This window comes from Brassica napus, chromosome A7 (genome assembly GCF_020379485.1).
Source record: "Brassica napus cultivar Da-Ae chromosome A7, Da-Ae, whole genome shotgun sequence".
Classification (NCBI taxonomy): Eukaryota; Viridiplantae; Streptophyta; class Magnoliopsida; order Brassicales; family Brassicaceae; genus Brassica; species Brassica napus.
In genome coordinates this window covers 23,157,978-23,177,141 of record NC_063440.1, presented here as the reverse complement: position 1 = coordinate 23,177,141, position 19,164 = coordinate 23,157,978, and the positions used below count along the sequence as shown (strand labels likewise).

The 19,164-nt window shown below is 32.9% G+C and overlaps 2 protein-coding genes, 1 non-coding gene and 1 pseudogene across 3 annotated transcripts; 1 reads left to right on the top strand and 3 right to left on the bottom strand.

Moving 5' to 3' along the window:
* Positions 1-31: 31 nt before the first annotated feature.
* On the bottom strand, positions 32-3,067 carry LOC106354000 (annotated as a pseudogene).
* Positions 36-155, bottom strand: LOC125576831. Its single transcript, XR_007315255.1, has one exon. It is a non-coding gene; the product is annotated as a U5 spliceosomal RNA (small nuclear RNA).
* A 3,287-nt stretch (positions 3,068-6,354) lies between the features above and the next one.
* LOC106353999 lies at positions 6,355-8,663 on the top strand. Its single transcript, XM_013793840.3, has 2 exons — positions 6,355-6,554; positions 7,332-8,663. Exon 2 carries the CDS (start codon positions 7,348-7,350, stop codon positions 8,332-8,334), a length of 987 nt encoding a protein of 328 aa, XP_013649294.1. The 5' UTR covers positions 6,355-6,554; positions 7,332-7,347; the 3' UTR covers positions 8,335-8,663.
* A 6,810-nt stretch (positions 8,664-15,473) lies between these two features.
* Positions 15,474-18,226, bottom strand: LOC106353998 (protein indeterminate-domain 14-like). The gene is made up of 3 exons (XM_013793839.3): positions 17,597-18,226; positions 16,971-17,373; positions 15,474-16,447 (listed from the first exon to the last, which is right to left on the bottom strand). Exons 1-3 carry the CDS (start codon positions 17,739-17,741, stop codon positions 15,757-15,759), a joined length of 1,239 nt encoding a protein of 412 aa, XP_013649293.1. The 5' UTR covers positions 17,742-18,226; the 3' UTR covers positions 15,474-15,756.
* Positions 18,227-19,164: the final 938 nt, after the last annotated feature.

Here is a 19,164-nt window from a genome sequence, read left to right as displayed (position 1 = left end):
TCAACGCTTAAAATATTTCACTAGAAAAATGTTAGGGTCCACTTAAAAAGCAGAACCCTCCAAAAATAGGCGTATGCCACTTAAGAGTGGAGAGCACACGGTATTCTTTAGTAAAAGGCGAAAGAATAGTTCGCTTTGTGCTCACCACATGGCTGCGTGACTTTTAACATCCGCAGCGTGAAGTCTATTTATGCTAACAGTCTCCCGAATAAAATCCTATCAGCTTTCCGAGGTGGGAGCTAAAAACTCTTTACTAAAAGGCCTTGTGGGCTGTAGCTGGGCCTATGCATTACGATAACAGTACTTTTTCCCTTTTGGTAAACAATGTCATAAAAATCAATTATAAGGTTATTTCTTCTTCTTTCAGAGGGGTGCACTTGACGCATGTCTAAGTAATTGAACAAGAAGATTATTAACATACAAAGTGTATGTAATTTAATCTAGTGACAATTGGTTTATTTATTATTGAATCGCATACATGAACACAAAACACAAATCTCTCTATGCTTTTATACTCGAGACTACACATTGGAGATGGAAGTTAGGTTCAACGGCTGCTTTTGGAGAGACCCATTTCACATTCCTTCTGTGTGGTGAGCAAATAAAGCAGAGCATATACACAAGAAGGCAGGACAGATCGCTCCAGTTATGATGTTAGATAACTCTGCCATTCAGTAATCATAAGAAAATGGCTCAAAAACACCAATAACTTAGTATACTTCAAGCGGGTTTTGCGAAAATAACATGGCATTAACTAGGCCATGTTATTATACCTGACAATGTGGTATTTAATAACATGATTATGCATAATGTGATATAATAATTTGATTACATGTCACTTTGGTCGTTTAGCTGATTTGACCTTACTCTTATATAGTAGTATAAGTGAGCATCAGACGAAACTAAACAAACAATCTTCAACCTTCAATTTTGTATGTACGACCAATAAATGTTAAGAAACAAGAGCAAGAAAATGCAAGAATCCATGTTGGGTATTTCTGTAATATAAGAATAATGGGACGAAAGGAAATCAATGAGAGAGACAGGGAAACTCTACATCATCCAATTCAACCGGTTTTGGGAAGATGAAACATGATCTCCACCTCTAGATGAAGGATCATCAAAGTTGATCAAGCTTCTTATGGATCGATTATCGCTGCCATTTTGTTGAAAATAGGAAGGATGAGAGAGGTTGTCGCTAGAATCAAGTAACAAGAATGGAGAAGTGGAGGCAGTGGAAGCCATGGCTGTTGCTCCGACCGGAAGTGGGTGGTTATGTGTTCCTTCATAGGTTGTTATCAATATCGACATGTCCTCTAAACACCTTTGCACCTTCACAAATGTAATAACTCATTAATGACTATATACACGTAGCATAGTACAAAACACTATATATGAACATCAAATAGGACAGGCATTTTAGTGATCTATACTAATGTCATCGCCTGAGTATAAATCTAGTAAACGTGCATTTTGTTGGAAATTAAATCTGTTTTAAATTGGCTATCAACACTATACTATAAAATTATTATTTGAATAAAATAAATAAATTATGGGGTTACTTGCTAGACAGTTGTGAAGATTGATTGAAAATTCATCAGTGGCAAAATCTTAAGTAGGAGATATTTCGTATGTAATTTAAAGAACAACTACATGTAAAATAGAATAATATTTCATTTGTTAAAGCTCCCATAAAATCTACTCCATCCGTTTCAATATGTATAATGTTTTAGATTTCTTTTTGTTTTACAATATAAAATATTTTCACACATCTAGATAACTTTAAATTTATCAAAACTATATAACCACATATATTTTTTCTTATTTTCATTTATAATTAGGAAAAATACTGTGCTATAATTTTTTTTTTGAAACACTATACTATAATCTATAAGTCAGTTTTTCTAAATGAAATAATACAATTTGGTTATCTTATACATTTTATCCAAATTACAATACCCTGGAATTTGTGGGTATGTGTATTTGCACTTGTTGCAGATCTTACCTGTTTTCTAACGGGACATCCTGGAGCCACGGTGCAACGGTAATAAGCTCTTGGACATGGATTCCCTTTCGCTGTTTTCTGACCATACTTTCTCCATTGGCACCCATCATTCATCTTCATTCATACATACATAGAAGAACATTTCTTATTTTTTTTTTTTTTGAGTTACCAGTCTCCAAACTGAGTCTAAGATCGTATATATAAAGAAACTCACCGTTGCGGTTTCACACCTCGCCCTCACTGATACCCTGGCTTTTCTATTCCCCGGTGAAGACGTTATGACACGTTGCGTGTTTATATCTTGTCCCTGAATTGTGCTGCTACTATTGTATCTTTGTGTGTTATGAGACTCAGCTGCTTTGCCCTCTTCTCGTTTCTGCTTTTTCTGTAGAGAAAGTGAAAGCCCTAATTCCCCCTCTACCGAAGGCAAGGAAGCAGATCTTTCGACTCCTCTTTTCCGAGCCTTGGCTTGTGCCCCAAGGAACGTTTCAAGATCCTAATTAAAAGACATCAAGTTATATATATATACATGTTAAGTGTGACTACTACATATGTAAGTAACGTGTATAAAACACAAGATTCTCTCACCATCTTGTCAGTACGATCGATAACCGGGAATTTCATCTCGAGCTGACGATAATCTTGAAGGGTTTGCTCTACAAGCTTCCTCAACCTCATATTCTCTTCTTTTACATGTTCCATCTCGATCTGCATCTGCAAGAGCTAATCTCCATCTATGGATGTTAACCTATTTGCACACAATATTAATATAAAAGTTCTAATGTATGGTCAGTACCTCTTCACGTTCGTTTTCTTCTTTTCGGGTTCTTGAACTTAAAAAAGAATCTTCATTTTCGTCTTCTTTCACCATTTGTTCATCTTTATCTTCACTAGCCCCATCATCATGTTCTTCTTCCTTCTCACAGCTGTGTTTTGATCTTTCTTCATCTTTCTCTTTCTCAAGTCTGAGAGAAAGATCCATGTCAATTAATGGAGATGAAAAGCAAGCCTCTGTATTTGTTTGTTAGATTTGGATTTTGAACTGCTAAAGTCAAATTCCATTTTCTGATCAGAATTTCGTTTACTATTTGTATTATTCACTCTAGTACGCATCTAAAGCTAGCTTTGACTTTCTTTAAGTAATCGTATTATCTTGAAGATAAAACAATCCATATTAATTAATTAAGCGTTTAATTTTGGCCTTTAGAACAATTAAACCCGAGTGAGTTACCATGGAATCATGGATAAATTAGATGAAGATTCTTTAACGTTTTAAAAGCATCTTTTGTATTATCAACATTTGGGCATTAGGGTCCAGGAAACTTCCGGTCACATGTGTTGTACCATGTGAGATACAGAAGACCGTCGATGTGTGCTAATTTTTCAACTTTGGTATTGATGTGTTTATAATCAGATGCCTAAGTTTTTTTCAGATAAGTACATGCATAGTTCGGTAGTGTTGTAAAGATCGAGATCATAACACACACAACACACACACACAAAAAGAATGGTGGGATCAAAACGTACTATATATTTTATCATTAGACATCTCAAAATCACAAAACATCCAAAAATCTGTTATGAGATTTTTTTGTAACTTAGCTTTAATATGTAATGAATTAGATTATTATATAACTCAGTCAACGAGTCTTGAATTTCCTCTTGAAGGTTTTATTGAAATTTTCTACTTCAAAATATATTTTCTGAAAGGTCAAATCTTGGTGTTATGGTCTTGTATTCTCACGCAGCCCTCATGCTACACATACGCGTTCGCGGAGCGAGGATATTTTAGTTACGTTCGTTGTGCAATTTCTTAAGAAAAGTCAGTTCATATGACATACACAACTTGATACCAAAAGACAAGTTAGTTTGATTTGTAAATAGTATAATATGCATGAGATATACTATTCTTGTAAGCAGTTGTTCTGGAAAAAAAAAACTATTCTTGTAAGCTTTGTACGTGTTGGTGCACAATTTGATGGCGAAAACGTCGGAATATATGATGTATTTAATCAGTAAAGTCATGACCATCTGCTAAATATTTAAAGCCGTTTGATTTTCTTAGTTAAGTGTGTTAATATAACTGCATTATGTATGTGCCATCATTGTTGTGATTTTTTTTGTTCCTAACGTGAATATTTAATCAGCAACTATTAAACTCGTACGAAAAGATCCAGAACAAGATACGATGCCAAAGAAAAAAAAGTCCAGAACTAGATACTAGTTGCCTTGGGATCGGATCTAAAAATAGTCAACTACCATACTTTCAGTTTTTATCGTTTCCATCATGTGTATATATATCTTATCTCACATTCATTTAATAAACTTATTTTTCTTATCGAAAGGTAGGCACTGGTCAATAGTTGGAATAGAATTATGAGCAATTTTGATAGTCATCTCTCTATCCGTAGCATAGACAACTGACCGCTTAAGACATCCTAATTTTATACAACAATTTTAATTGTATGTTGGTTACTAAAAAATTATATGAAGAATGTGGAGATAAATTTGTACTTGAGTGTAGGTAGGGCATTACAAGTTTTTTAAAAAAGTTAGACCAGCCGAACATCTCTCTAGCATCGAATCAAACTCGTGAATTTATTAACTCATTCAATAATTGTGTATTGTAGTCAATATTTGCTTAAAATGCTTATATAATTTGAATAGCCAGCCAACACACAGTTTTGAAATTATTAATCAACTAGCTAGCCAACAGTTTTCATAACCAGAGCTTACCATTAAACAAATTCCTTTGTTTCAAGATACTAAAATAAATTGAATACTCAAGACACAGTTTTGCAACTATAAATTAACCACTAACTATATGTAAGTAAAGGTTTGCTACATCTTTTTAATCTCAGAACCAATTGATAACAGATAAAATCATCTATATCTCTTACATATAATATTTAATATCACACTACAACAAATTTTTATCGACGTTGGATTAACATTTCAACATAAGTAGCTATGCGTGTGTCAAAAGATATATGCATGCAGTTCTTTTACTTAAATCTTGCCAAAAAGGAACTTTCCAGTTACATAAAAAATATAATTAAATAGCATATGGATGGTATAAGAAATGAAAAATTTGGCAGAGGAAGCGTGGGACAAGAGAGTAATCGGCGCCGCAGCCATATCTTCCGTTGGAATTTTTATAATCCACAAGCAAAGAAAAAGGTCAAATGCAATTTCACTTGTCCCTTTGGTCTGCATATTATGATTTCTTCTCTCATTTTAAATCTTTGTGTCCCTAGGTCAACTTCTAAATCGAAATCCCATCTGCGGCTTTACATTATGTTGTCCCCCTCCCCCTTTCTTCTTGCTGCATTCTAATGGTGTTTAACAATTCAGAATTTAAAGTGTTAATATAGTATTATCGTTTTCTACACAAAATGTATGTTTAGTATTATTCAAAAATACGTAGGATTTAGCCATATAGCTGTGGGAACTGGAGTTGTAAATAGTTCCCTCGTCTATGATTGATTCTTGGGAAAGAGAATGAATGACCCTCCATCCAAAACTATCTAAAATCTTCCAAGAAGCCTGAATCTAATTGGTTTGATATCCAAACTAGTCCATATCCAGTTGTTTTGGAAGCCCTAAGTCAAGGATAAAAGCAGCCAAGCCTCTTAACTTCCACCATAAGCACTTGCATTGTTTTGTTGCCTTTAACGCCCATTCAAATATAATCCACGGACAAGACGTGTAAGACTTTGTTTCAGTCGCCAAGTTATATATGCTTTGTAACGACGAAACAGTAAAATCTCCTCAAACAACGTTACTAGACATATCTTCCTTCCACAGTTAAACGTTGGAACTTGGAAGCCTAATATAAATCTGTCTAACCACGTGGTTTAAACATATAGTAAATTAGTAACTTCTCGTTCTTAATTAGTCAAATTTCTTGTTACTTATAATTTTTGATCTTTAGCCGTTTTCAGCGGCATTTTGAGTAGGTCTGCAGGTTCGGGTAGTTCAGTGATTCGGAATTCAAATAGTTCAGCTCGACCAAAATCTCGCTGAATTGAACCGGAAAAGTTTGGGCAATTTCCGTTAGTTTGGTTTAAAATTTGGTTAGTAAATTTTCTTTTTTGAAAAACCCGAAAAACAGAACCGAAAACTGATTTATTTTTAATAAGCCTTGCTAAATCTAATCAAATTTCTCACTAAACTGACCGAATTAGCCAAAATTTCGGTTTGGCAGGTTTGGTTCGGTTTAGACCTAATTTTGAGTTTGAGAGAGCATATAGAAGAATCTAAAAACCAAATACGCGAGAATATTCCTGATCAGAGAGACCCAACTGTGAAGCATAATGGGCCTTAAAGAGGCTTATCCATGGGCGCGTCAGGCTAACGCATTCGTGGAGGTCATAGCTCCACCACACGTGGCGTGAGGAAAGAGAAACTCCGAATCCACAGAGCTAATTGGTGGGGAGCTGTGGTGGTAGTAGTCGTGCTCTCCTCTTCTCCTCCTCCTCCTCCTCCTTCATCCATCGTCCCTCTCGTTATATCTCTCTCGGCATACCCTAATCTTCAATCCCTAAAGGTTAAAGTCCGTCTCTCTCTCTCTATGCTCCCTGTATAACTTCAGCGATCTGGATGTTGCTCTACGCTAGCTTCCTGTTAAGTTATAGTGAAGAGATCTCGATTTAAATTAAAGTATCTCGGATTCGAAATTAGAGATTGGCTTGATCTATCGATTTCAATTAGGTCTGGGACATTAGAAACTTTGTCGAATTGTTTATTTCTGGGAAATGAATCGAACTATTGAGGATATTCCTTTTTTTTTTAATATAAATTTATCGTGGATCTGAGATGTGCGTGAGAGTGATTATTCTCCCTTGTGGATTAGATTCATTGCTATGATTTTAATTATTTGATTCACTGTTGTGTTCCGTGAAGCTGCACGTTCCCTTGGTTGTCCTGTAGTTTTATCCTATTCACTTTTGTTCCTATGACATTTTAGAATCCTTTTGCTCAGAGTTTAGTCATTATGTTGTCTTGGAAGCTGTTAATCACACCTTGTAGGCTTACAAATTAGTGAGTCAGAGGTACATATTACTTCGTTTGTTTGATCTCTTTCAGTTCCTTTGTGAACTTACTTAGGTTTCTTTTGTGTTACCATGAATGGTTTGTTCATTGTGCAATTCCACCGATAGATGACTATGTATATATTTGTTACTGCTGTTAACATTTATTGACTGGCTTTTCCGCTGTGATTCTGCGAAATATCTGCAGTTTCGAGGAAGAGATCTCTGGTTATGTTGTTGTTACAATCTTTTATGTGATTGTTCTGGCTTAATTTTTATGAGTACTTGTACAGGTGTGATTTTGAAATTATGGCCAAAGTTAGAAGGACAAGACGCAACATTCACTCTCGACGGATCAGAGCAAGACCTTACAAATTCCATTCTTCTAATCGTCTTGTCACAAGGAACGTGTTTCCAGAAGATTGTTCCAAGTGTATAGAGAAGAGGGACAACTGGGAGAATGTTATCTGCTCGGTTTGCATGGAGTGTCCTCACAATGCTGTTCTTCTCCTCTGCTCATCTCATGACAAGGGATGTCGTCCTTACATGTGTGGCACCAGTTTCCGCTACTCCAACTGCTTAGATCAGTACAAGAAAGCGTCAGCTAAGCTAAAGGCAGCAGCAGCGAGTCGTCCACCGAGCAATAAGTCCGAGCTTGGGAATCTCACGTGTCCGCTTTGTAGAGGCCAGGTGAAAGGCTGGACGATCGTGCAGCCTGCGCGTGACTATTTGAATCTCAAGAAGAGGACCTGTATGCAGGAGAACTGTGTTTTTGCTGGAACCTTCAAAGAGCTGAGGAAACACATGAAAGTGGACCATCCTTGTGCGAAGCCGCGTGAAGTTGATCCTGAAGTGGAGCAGAATTGGAGAAGGCTTGAGATTGAGCATGACCAGAATGATGTTATGAGCACGATTAGGTCGTTAATACCTGGTGCAACGGTGCTTGGGGATTACGTTATAGAAAGAAACAACAACAACAATGACGGCAACGGTTCTGACTCAGACGAGGGTGGTGATCATTACAACGGTTCAGGGATGGATGCTGGGTTTGGTAGGAATTTTTTGAATGTTATCCTTATGATGCATGCTGTTGAGGCGTCAAGGAATCAGACAAGACGCTCTGATTCAGATTCGAGTGGAACAAATGAGATGACTTTCTCTGGAGAGGAAGAGGAAGATAGGCAGAGTACCTCTCTGGTAAGTCGAATGAGGAGACAAGGACGGGTTTTACTAGGACGATCAGGTAGGAGACGTAGAGCTAGAGAAGCTAACCAGAGACCAGGTCCTCCTAGATGAGAGAGAGAGAGAGAGATATCACAAGCTCAAAAACAAAACCCTTCTGTCTGATTTTGAGTTTCAGGTAAGTTTTATGGTAATGGTTTAGAATACAAATGACCTGTGAACCCTTTTTCTGCTTTCACCATTGGAGAATTTGGGGATTTGACTCAGATTTGCTCCTGATTGTCAAAGAAGCAGGTCTGTGTTTTAATGTATCCTGATGTAACTTTTCTTTGTCAAAATTTACATATGTGAATAAGCATGGTGATTAGTAGTGATGCTCACTATTTCAACAATGATGAACAAATTGGTTACTCGTTTTGTTTATAAATTTCGTGTTCCCTTAACTTCAGCGTATATATCAAGACTTTTGAGGCCACAGGGCCGGTCGTAAGGATATTGAGATGGTTTCTAAATTATTAAAAAATATTAAATTTATATTTGAATGTATCTAGCACATAAATTTTAGAGCGGGCATTGGAGACCACAAATACTTGCAAAAAACCTTATGATTGATTTCTTTGAATAGCATGATCTCATTTCTTGTAAGCGTATCATTTATTTGGTTATGAAATGTCAATAAATAAAATTGTGGGGGCCTTGTTCTTACTATCCTTCTCACTTTTTCTTTTAACTCGTCGCTTTCGAGTTTTGTCTTTGTCCCCATATTTAAGGCAAATTACAGAATCAATAAAGGGTGGAGGGTCACTGTAATTGTGAACAAATTGACAAGAAATGAACGGAATTTGGGTTTAGAATTGAGGCAAAAGTTGCATCCATCCACTAAAAAGAATAAACTGGAAATGAAAAATATTTAAAACATATGTAAAATAGTCTCACTTCTCCATAATCTTCAATAACAAAATTCTATCCATTACAACCAATTCATTAGACGTTTCGAATCTAACTAAAAGATCTCTAGCCGAAAGCGTCATCTAGAAGAGAGACAAAAGAAGGCCATCTTATTGATTATTATTACCCGAAAAAGAGGAAAAAACATTTCGTCTTTTTAAAAGTTTGAAGTAGAATAAAGCTTACTTTTATGGATGTCGGTAACTTTTTGAAAATTTTAGCATATAATTTCTCTATTTTTGTATAGTTTAGACTTGAGCGTTATCGTTTAGCGCATTATAGCATTTTCAAAAGTAACAACTTCAAATATATTCAAAAAATGCTTTTGAAATATAAAATTTTAAGGTACTGAATAGTATAACTTTAAATTTACAGTGTTACTCTATATGAGCTTCCATATTTCTTCTTTACAAATCTTTTCAAAATAATTTATTATTTATTATTTCAATTCTTATAATTATATATACCATAAATATAATCACTTGCCAAAATATATGATTTGATAAATTTAGCTATTAAGCTATAAGAACTAACAAACATATAAATATATATTTTAAGATTCATAAACTGATCATATATACAACATTATAAAATAATTTTATTGCATAATTTGATATTTTATTTATCATTTATTATTTAATGTGTGTGTTTTAATATCATTAGTTTATGGTGTATTACTAATCAATACTGTTTGTAATATTTTAATGTATATTTTATTATTTTAATTAATATCGAAGATTGTTGTGCAAATATATATGATTTAAGTTAGATTTAAAGTTTTATTACTGAAAACATATCTTGAAACTTCAAATTTAATAAACCGTAGAATAAAGTTTCTTTGAAAATGTCATTAAACAAAGTTCATGCACGTGCTTTCGTCTTGTTATACATTATATTATAGGATCACTTTGAAATGCAGATTATATGCATGATGAATATGATAACAGTTTTTGTACCACCTAAAAGAACCATTCCATGTGATTGGCACCACCAAAAATATTCACTATTTCGACACCAAAAAGTAAGTTGATAGACCAAACATTACTTTGAAAATGGATTACAGAAACGATTTGTTTGTTTTTTCACAAAAGCTTGTTTAACTATGAATATAATAAGGGTATGTCTAAGATTCAGTTCGAATGTTATTCTTTGGTAATTGACGATCTACAGGTGCTAATACATTATACATATTTTTGTGATAAGATACATTATACATCTTGATTGGACTTTTACGAGATTATGCAAGAACAGCAAAACAAAATTTATTTTTTAGAAATTTTGTAAATTGATAGAGAAACTTGGATTTCTTTTACTTCTTTAAAGGGGTTTTCGGCAAAATAAAGTATTACATGACGAACACAATTATATTTGATATTGTTTACGTGTAATTAAATAATCTATTGCTAACAGCTGCGATTTAATTGGCCACCCTTAGGTTTCTTAAGTGGCTAAACATCGAATTTTAATAGGTCTAGAGATTAGTATGATTTCAGTCTAGGATTCTCTCAGTTAAAATGACAACAGTTAATCATCTATATTTCTAGTAAACTATGTTATTATGTTCTGCACACTATATCAAACCCCATTTCTTAATTATGTCCATTTTCTGTATGAGGATTAAACTATAGAATTATGTTATTCTATACAGGTATGTCCATTTTTTGGTATGAGAATTAAACCAACGTCGAGTTGGCCTAGTGTTAAAAGGTTGCGGATGTAACTACTGCCACATGGATTCAATTCACACTAGAAAAAATTATTTACAATGTTTGGGTTTCCGACAAAGAAGTGAAACCAATTATGTTACTCTTAAATGTTATTTGTGTAATTTGTTGCATTATATCTGTTTTTATGACTGATTTGTGACGTTATACCGTCTATATATATTTTTTTTTTGCTATATATATCTCACTGAGACGACAGGGAGACGGAGATAAAAAAGTTGGAGATAGAGGTACAAAGTCGGCTGTACCTTACTCGCATTTTTCATTTATCGTATGGGTAGGTATCTCTTATTGTTATCTAATTAATGTCAATGATCGGATTATGGGTATTTTATTGTTAGCATATAAAAAAGCATATATCAATAAGCGGACCATAAATTATCAATTTGTTTAAACTTACAAAAACCTATAAGGCGGAGACATAAATAATGAAATCATTTGAGAAGAAACCAAGTGGTCCAATGAGTAAATATTTCTGGTAACAAGAAAATGAAATCAAATTGTAATAGTAGTATTTAAGAATTGGGTCGTCAAGATGTGACATGACCTATAAAGATGATTATAAAAGGAAGGAGAAGAAGGAAATCATGGAAGTGAGTGAAGAGGGCCTGGTGAAAGAGACTGATGACTGACTCTTAACCATTTTAAACTTTGGCACTGAAAAACATGGCGTTTTTTTCATCATTTCTTTTAGTTTATTTCGTGTAAGGAAACGTCACCTACTTCCACAGCTCTGAAAATGACTTTTCTTCTCTTCTCTACTTCCATACATTTACATCCTTGTATTTTCTTTTGAACCGAAACATCCTTGTATTTCTCACATTGATTTCTCTTTTACAATAATGAGTGACCATTTTCTTTTTAGTATGTTCCTCCCATTTTATCGAACACGCCCCCTCAACTTTTCAACTCTGCCAAAGAATTAAAAGATAGTTAACTTTGGTCTGAAATAGCACGTTTCTATAATTCCACTGGCTCATTTGTATAACAAGAGGTATACGTTTTGGGTAAATGGTTTGTTATTTAGGTTTGTATTCTGATTATACTCGTTTTGTGTCCACTTGATAAAGTTTGTCATCATTACCATTACAAACTTATAGAGTATGTCATCATTAGTATGACAAACTTTTGCACACCTAATCTACTGTTTTAATAACAAAATGGTTAAATATAAACCTATAATGCTAACTACATAGTATATTTTAACTATATAGTTCATATAATTTGTGATGCATTAATATTTTGTAGATGTGTGATTATATGATAGTCTTTAGTTAGTGTAGGTAGTAATCATATTTTTTTCTTTTTTGTAATTCTAATATTGAAAACAAATCCAAATTTATAATTTAAATACGTAAATAAGTTCGTAGTATACTTTTAGTTTGGTTACAAAAAATTAAACTAAGTTAAGAAAGAAATCTAAATCATTAGTTTAAACTTGTGGCTTTTTTACTAACATAATTTAAAATATTATGATAGTTAAATTAATTTCAGTTCTTATAATTTTATGTAACGCTAGAATGTATTCTATTATGATGTACTATTTAACCTAAGTTAAGGTCATCCCCAAAGAACTATGGCAGAGCAATTTAGATTACATGTGTCATTTGCAGCGAAAATAATATTTTATTAAATAAATTTATTTTAAAATAAGAATTTAGTCTATATTTTAGTACTATATATATATATTAGTTTTGTTGGTATAAAAACTATAAGATAATTATTTATATTTATATTTATATTTTAGATAATTTTGCTAAATTTTATTTAGAGTCGTTAAAAAATTTCAGTATTTTTTTTTGTATTTCATAAAAAAATTATATATATTTGATGATTATAATTATTTTAATATATATTTATATGTAAAAATGCATTGATTATAATAAATTATCATTTTATTTAGCTAAGATGCATTAAAGTGATAAAATAATTTAGTAATTAATTAACTGCATATTGTATTTATATTTAACGACTACAATTATTTTCAATATGTCTATATTTAATCTATAAATTATGATTAATATTTTTGTTTAGGTGAATTACAATAAAATCAAATGGATGAAATTAATTAATTTATCAGTTTGATAAATTTACCATCAATTATTTAAAATCTAATATATTTAAAATTTTATAAATTTGATTAGTTACTTTCTTATACTGATAGATGAGTTTAAGTAAAATTTAAACACTTCACTACATACGAAATTTAACATTTCATTAGTAGTGTCTTAGTTTTGTATTTGTAAATACACTTATGCTAAAAATATTTATATAAGTTTTCAGTTTTTCAATCTTAAGCCAGCCGATGTAATTTTTTTTATATAATTATGTTATTTGTAAAAATTTAACAAAAATATACATGTAATTTCTGTGTCATAATTAATTTATTGTCATGCCATATTTTTAAACCATATTTTTATAGAAAAGAAAATGTGATGATGAAAAAGTAAGTTTTAATATTCATTTATCAATTAATGTTTAGACGATATTTTTTTTTCTTAAAACATTTTTATTTAAAATAAAAAAAATAAAAAATTTAATGATAACATACTAGTTTCTAAGAATCTACTTTCTTTCAATTGTTTAACAAAATATTTTGCTGCTTCCAAATGTTTGGCTTTTCCATATCCTTTCCGATTTATGCAGTTTTTTTTAACAGTGATTTGGTCTTTTGTAAGAAAACGACATTTATAATGAAATATCAAACGGTACATTTAGATACCATAGAAAGTGAGACATAATTATAACCTATGAGAAAATTATTTATTAGTATTCAAGAAACCCACATGGCGACCATGCAAGCGTTTAATACGTAATTATGACTCGCACCAAATAATATATCCTTCTTCAGTTTTCGGTACTTTACAGAGGTGACGGCAAATGATCCTAACAATTATCGACTGCATGTTGGATACGATTTTGTACCTTTACATGAAACCAGTTGAACCTAAAATATAAAACATACAAAACAATATCCAGAGAAATTTTAATTAAGCGGTGTACGTTTAGCCAGGGCCGGCTTACAAGGAGGGACAAGCGGTGCGACTGCCCCGGATCCGAATCCGTGTCCCCCGTGTAATAATAAATAAGAGGTCCAATTTTTTATAAATCTATATTTTTATATATAAAAAAAAATTATAAATACAATAAATAAAATTGAAAAGGGCCCAAAATTATTTGATATGTATATAGTTTTATTTTCATTACAAAATATACAAAATATTATTGATTAAATTTTTAAAATATTTTAAATATTATCTCTATATAAATTTTAGAGAGTAAATTTTTTTTTTTTGCCCTAGAGCCCCTATCAGTGTTGAGCCGGCCCTGCGTTTAGCATATGGCCGAGAAAGAATAAAGACGTTATCATATGAAATAGTATAATACGTCATTAACCTACACTATGTAGAGGACTTTAGGGGGTGCATTCTGAAGATTTAAAGAAAAAACTGAACATGAAAATTTAAAATTTGGACGTATATTACATGTTTAACACACCTTATAACCTAATATTAACAATTATCATGATCTGTAAACAGTAGAGTTAATAACTGCAGTTTGAAAGTGTTAAAGAACTAATAGTACTATTATACTGTTGTCATTAATCTAAGTTGATATTTTTTCTTCTGTTGAAGAGTTAATTGGATGGACAAAGATTTATTTTGTTGTGTATTAACTGGACAAAACGTTATGGTCTTCTATTTTTATTGTCCATTGTCGTCTATACCATTTATACATCCTGAAAATCATACTATATATAATTTTATTTTTGTTGAAATCCGTTTTTTATGAGTGAAAACACTAATGATTAAAATTTTCTTAATGTCCAAAAGCATATATCAATTTCACACTATCTTCTATTTTGTTTTCATTTTTCAAATGTTTTTAATTAATTCTACTATGTTTAAACTTTAAAGTGGATCAATAAATGGATGGATAAATCAAATTATTTCAAATAAACAGAGCAATATTTGTTTGTTACTATAATTTTGTCTATTAATTCCTTTTTCTCTAGAATAGGTTTAAGATGAAATCAAAATCCATTTAAAGAGTAAAATAAAGTAACACTATTGGAAATACTATCTATGATTTTATACAACTTGCCTAACCCAAATTTTTTACAACTGATTTTATACAACTTTCCTAACCCAAAAAAAGTTAAATCGATATATATCGAAATTGATTATGTGTTTAAGTATTTAGCACACACCAAAATATAAGGGTCAAAAGGTCTAACCTTGTGACTTATTTTTGTCTTTATGTTAAAACTGAGAGGAGATGAATCATACGATTTCTTGACTGGTCACGTAGAGACCAAAATTTTACAGAATCAAGACAAAAGCTAAAAATCAAACAAGTTAAAATTTACCATTCGATCCACTATACACTGCAAATGTGAGATATGGAAAGAAGTCCACCTGGGAATCTTACGCACGATTTGACCTCACGCTTTATTTCGCATTTACTGCAAATACTTGTGTGTGTTTTTTTTTTAAATGCGGATATATGTTTTATTTCTTCTTTATCTTTAAATTTAGGGGAAAAATCGATTTTGTGTGTGTTTCTGTTAAAAAGTAACCGTTATATAACCCGGTAATTTATTACACGAAACAAAATGTTACAGTTGACAAAAAAAGTTACAATATCCAGCAACCAGAAACAGATCCAACCACACTTGATACTCATACGTACAAAACTCTACTCCATTCGGTTTTTGTTCGAGAAAAAATAAACAAAACAAATTTATAGAAAAAACCAAAGAATATAAAAAGATCGTCTTCAGTTTCAATCAAAAGAACAAAAAAAAGGAAGAATATAATTTGTTTTTTTTTCTTCTTTTTAATTTATTTTTTCTTTTCAAGGTCTATGACGATGCTCTATCACTCGCTTTTTCACCTTCGGTAGTCGCCGAAGACACGTAGCTCACAGCAAGTGATGTACTTTCATCGGTACAAGGCGGTTGTGGAAGAATAGGAGGAGGAGCCGAAGCAGCAACAGCTTGAAAGTGTTTCTTGCAGTTATGGCAAGTGATTTGCATCATCGTTGCACTAATCCTCCGACTTGCTTCTTCTCTATAAAGCTGAGCTTTATGAAGCTCAGCTTTTGCATGTTGCCTTATTCTCTTGGCTTCAGCAAACTCCATTTCCGCAATCTCTATTTGCCTTTTGGCTTCCTCTCTTTGTCCCAATAGTAAGCTCGTCTCCCCCTTCTCGTAGCTTGACGTTGTCGGCTCCATCCCTATCGACAAACTAAGGCTTGTCTCATCAGCACTAGCCCGCGATGGGAGTAGCTGAAGCTCGATGCTACTACCAGTAGTAGCGCATGAGCCAACGAAAGGATAGAGAAAATCGGATGTTTGTTGACCGGACGGTGGAGCTTGTCTTAGCAAAGGATGTCCTGGCAATACAGGACCAACGGAGAGGTCAACGTTTTTGGCGACTGAAGCAGTTTGTGTAGCGTTTGCGGTATGTTGTTGCTGTTGTTGTAAACGGTGGCCGGAGGGTTGTGATCGGCGCATGGTGCAATGGTCTTGGTGCTCTATGAAACTCTCTACTCTGAATCAAGAAGAGTGTATATATATTGTTAACTAAAAATTGAAAACACAAAGGAATATTTGTTAATTATCAAGCAAACAAATAAAATATAACTTAACTAAGTTAGTGGAGTTAGGTATCTTTTGGATTTATTTATCACTAGTATGAGATGCAAGACTTTGAGTTTTGGTATGGTATATACTTTAACAATATATCTACTTAACAAAGTGCTATAGTGAAATCTGTGATGGGGTCAACGTAAGTTCAAATATATAATCAAAACATAATCCTTGATCATAAAATTAATTAAAAATATTTCAGACAACAATCCAACAAACCTCCGCTTCCATTAGTAAGCTTGTTTCTAGATCTCTGTGCATTATTCTATAATCAAAACATGTACACGCCATACTAGAAAAAACATTCTTTGATTTACTTTAAGGATTCATATATATATATATATATAGTTGTTTTCTTCTAAATATATTGATAAAATAAATATATATTAGGATTGCCACTAGCTAGGGTTTCATGGAAATGGAACCTGGAGAAAACGCGGCCGCAATCGCAGGAATGGCCGCGAGTGCCACACGTTTTGAGATGGGCTTTGTAATCAGATTGAACAGCGTAGCCTTTTGAGCATCTCTCACATATCCACTGCTTATGGTTACTGTGTTTCCTTCGAAAGTGTTTCTTGATACCCACGAGATCTCCGAGGGCGTGACAAGGGTTGTGGTGGAGACATGTCGGCTCTGGACAAACGTAGACTCTCTTCTTCACTTCCTCGGTGGTCTCTCTCTTTAAAAGCTTCCATGGAACTTTATGTCTTCTCCTGTGCATCTGTAGATTCTGGTCTCTCTGAAACCCTTGATTACAGATCTCACACACGTACCGATCTGATTCTAGTAGTGTTCTTGGAGATAAAGCTACCACCTCAGCCTCCGGATCTGCCCCCGCCAGAAAAGTATGATTATTTTCGGATATTGATATAAAAAAAAATAGATTTGGAGAAATAAAAACTTGAACCAAATTGTGACCAAAGTCAAAAAAATTCAACATATAAAATGATTACTTTTAAGAATTTACTGAAATTAAGAACAAAAACTTTGAAACTAGGATACCTTGTGCTATTCTTTTTTAAAAGCCAAAAAAAAAATTGAACATAATTACCTGGCGTCCCGGCAGGTCGTCTTTTCCTCTTTTGGGTCACGGCGGCTCCATTACCGTCGGGAAGAAGATCAGAGGAAGATGAAGAAGGAGGATTCCGATGATGGTTGATGTTCTTGGTGTTCTTGCTTCTCTCGTAATTTATCATCGGATGAGGTTCTCTCTTTTTGTTTCTTGTTTGAAGATGGTGTTAGTTTATACTTTAGTGTTAGTGTATAGAGAAGGGTACTGTGACTAACGAAAAATAAGAACAATATTGAGGAATCTTTTGTTTTTCATGCAGGAGAAAGAAGGAGAGATTGTTTTTAATTTGTTTCCTTATTTATTTGGTGGAGAGAGTATTGTGTTTTACATCTTTACTAATAGAGGAAGAAAAGTAAGATGAGTTAAGAGAGAGAAACAAAGGGCTTTGTTTTTCTGAAATCATCTTTTTATCACATAAAGGGAAAAGCTTTTCTTAACCCTTTACTCTCCATCTTTTTATAATTTTCTGGGAAAAACCAAAAAAGAAAATATGAAAACTTTCAACTTTTTGTTAATTGTTTCATTGACCTTTCACCTTAGATGGAGAAATGCATTGTATGGTCGTTGGTGCTTATATCTTCTTCAGAGTAGTTATGAACCTCTCTTTCTCTCTCTCCTCTCTCTCTTTTCTATCTGTACACTGTTAACTGTTTATTTTTACAAACACCAAACATATATATGCAGAGAAATGTTGTATACACATATAAAGAGAGTGGGACAAGGAGTTTGGAGCCCACATTAGCATCTGGACAAGAAACAAAAAAACATCCCCTTCCACAACAAAACAATTACAAGTCATTATTATTTCATATCATACAATATTCGATCAGACTGAGTTAAAATTTTCTCCCTTTTCAAGATATATAATAAAAGGATTGATGAAAATTCAAATGGGAATCTTGGAAATTTGATGTTCGAGTACATGATTTTAAATGGTGACAAATGTATGTGTAGCCTTTAGGGTTGGTTTATATATAAAAGAGGGACATGAGGAGGATATTTGTTTGGAAAATAATACACATGCATATACCCATATCATGCGTATAAATACAAATATACAATGTGGTGCCATCATCTTTACATATTTTATATGCCCTTTTGTATAAGATATATATTCTAATTAAAAATGAATAGTGTCAATAAGTGAGACCCGAATGATCAGTAAGACGGTAACATTGCAGTAACGTGGCTCCGCCACTGCAAGAAACTTTGTGGTAAGAAACACTCATGTGGTTACACAAGCATAAACCCTGAGTCAGATCTGGGTTTCGGTGTCAGCTGAGACCAATTCTATCTAACATTACAAAGGAAAATCTTTAGATCTGGAATATGTTCGAAGGAATTTTTCTTTATAAAAAACATATCTATAGGCTAATTATAAAGTATAAGTGCCTGTGTGCTGTAGGTATAAAATAACATACATATTAAAGTCCACCATCTCATTAAAGGGAATTTGTCTAACCTAGTGGAACTGTAAAAAATCGAAGTAAATACAAAACCTTTTTAAAAAGTCATTTAAAAAAACAAAAAGAGGAACAAAAAGAGGA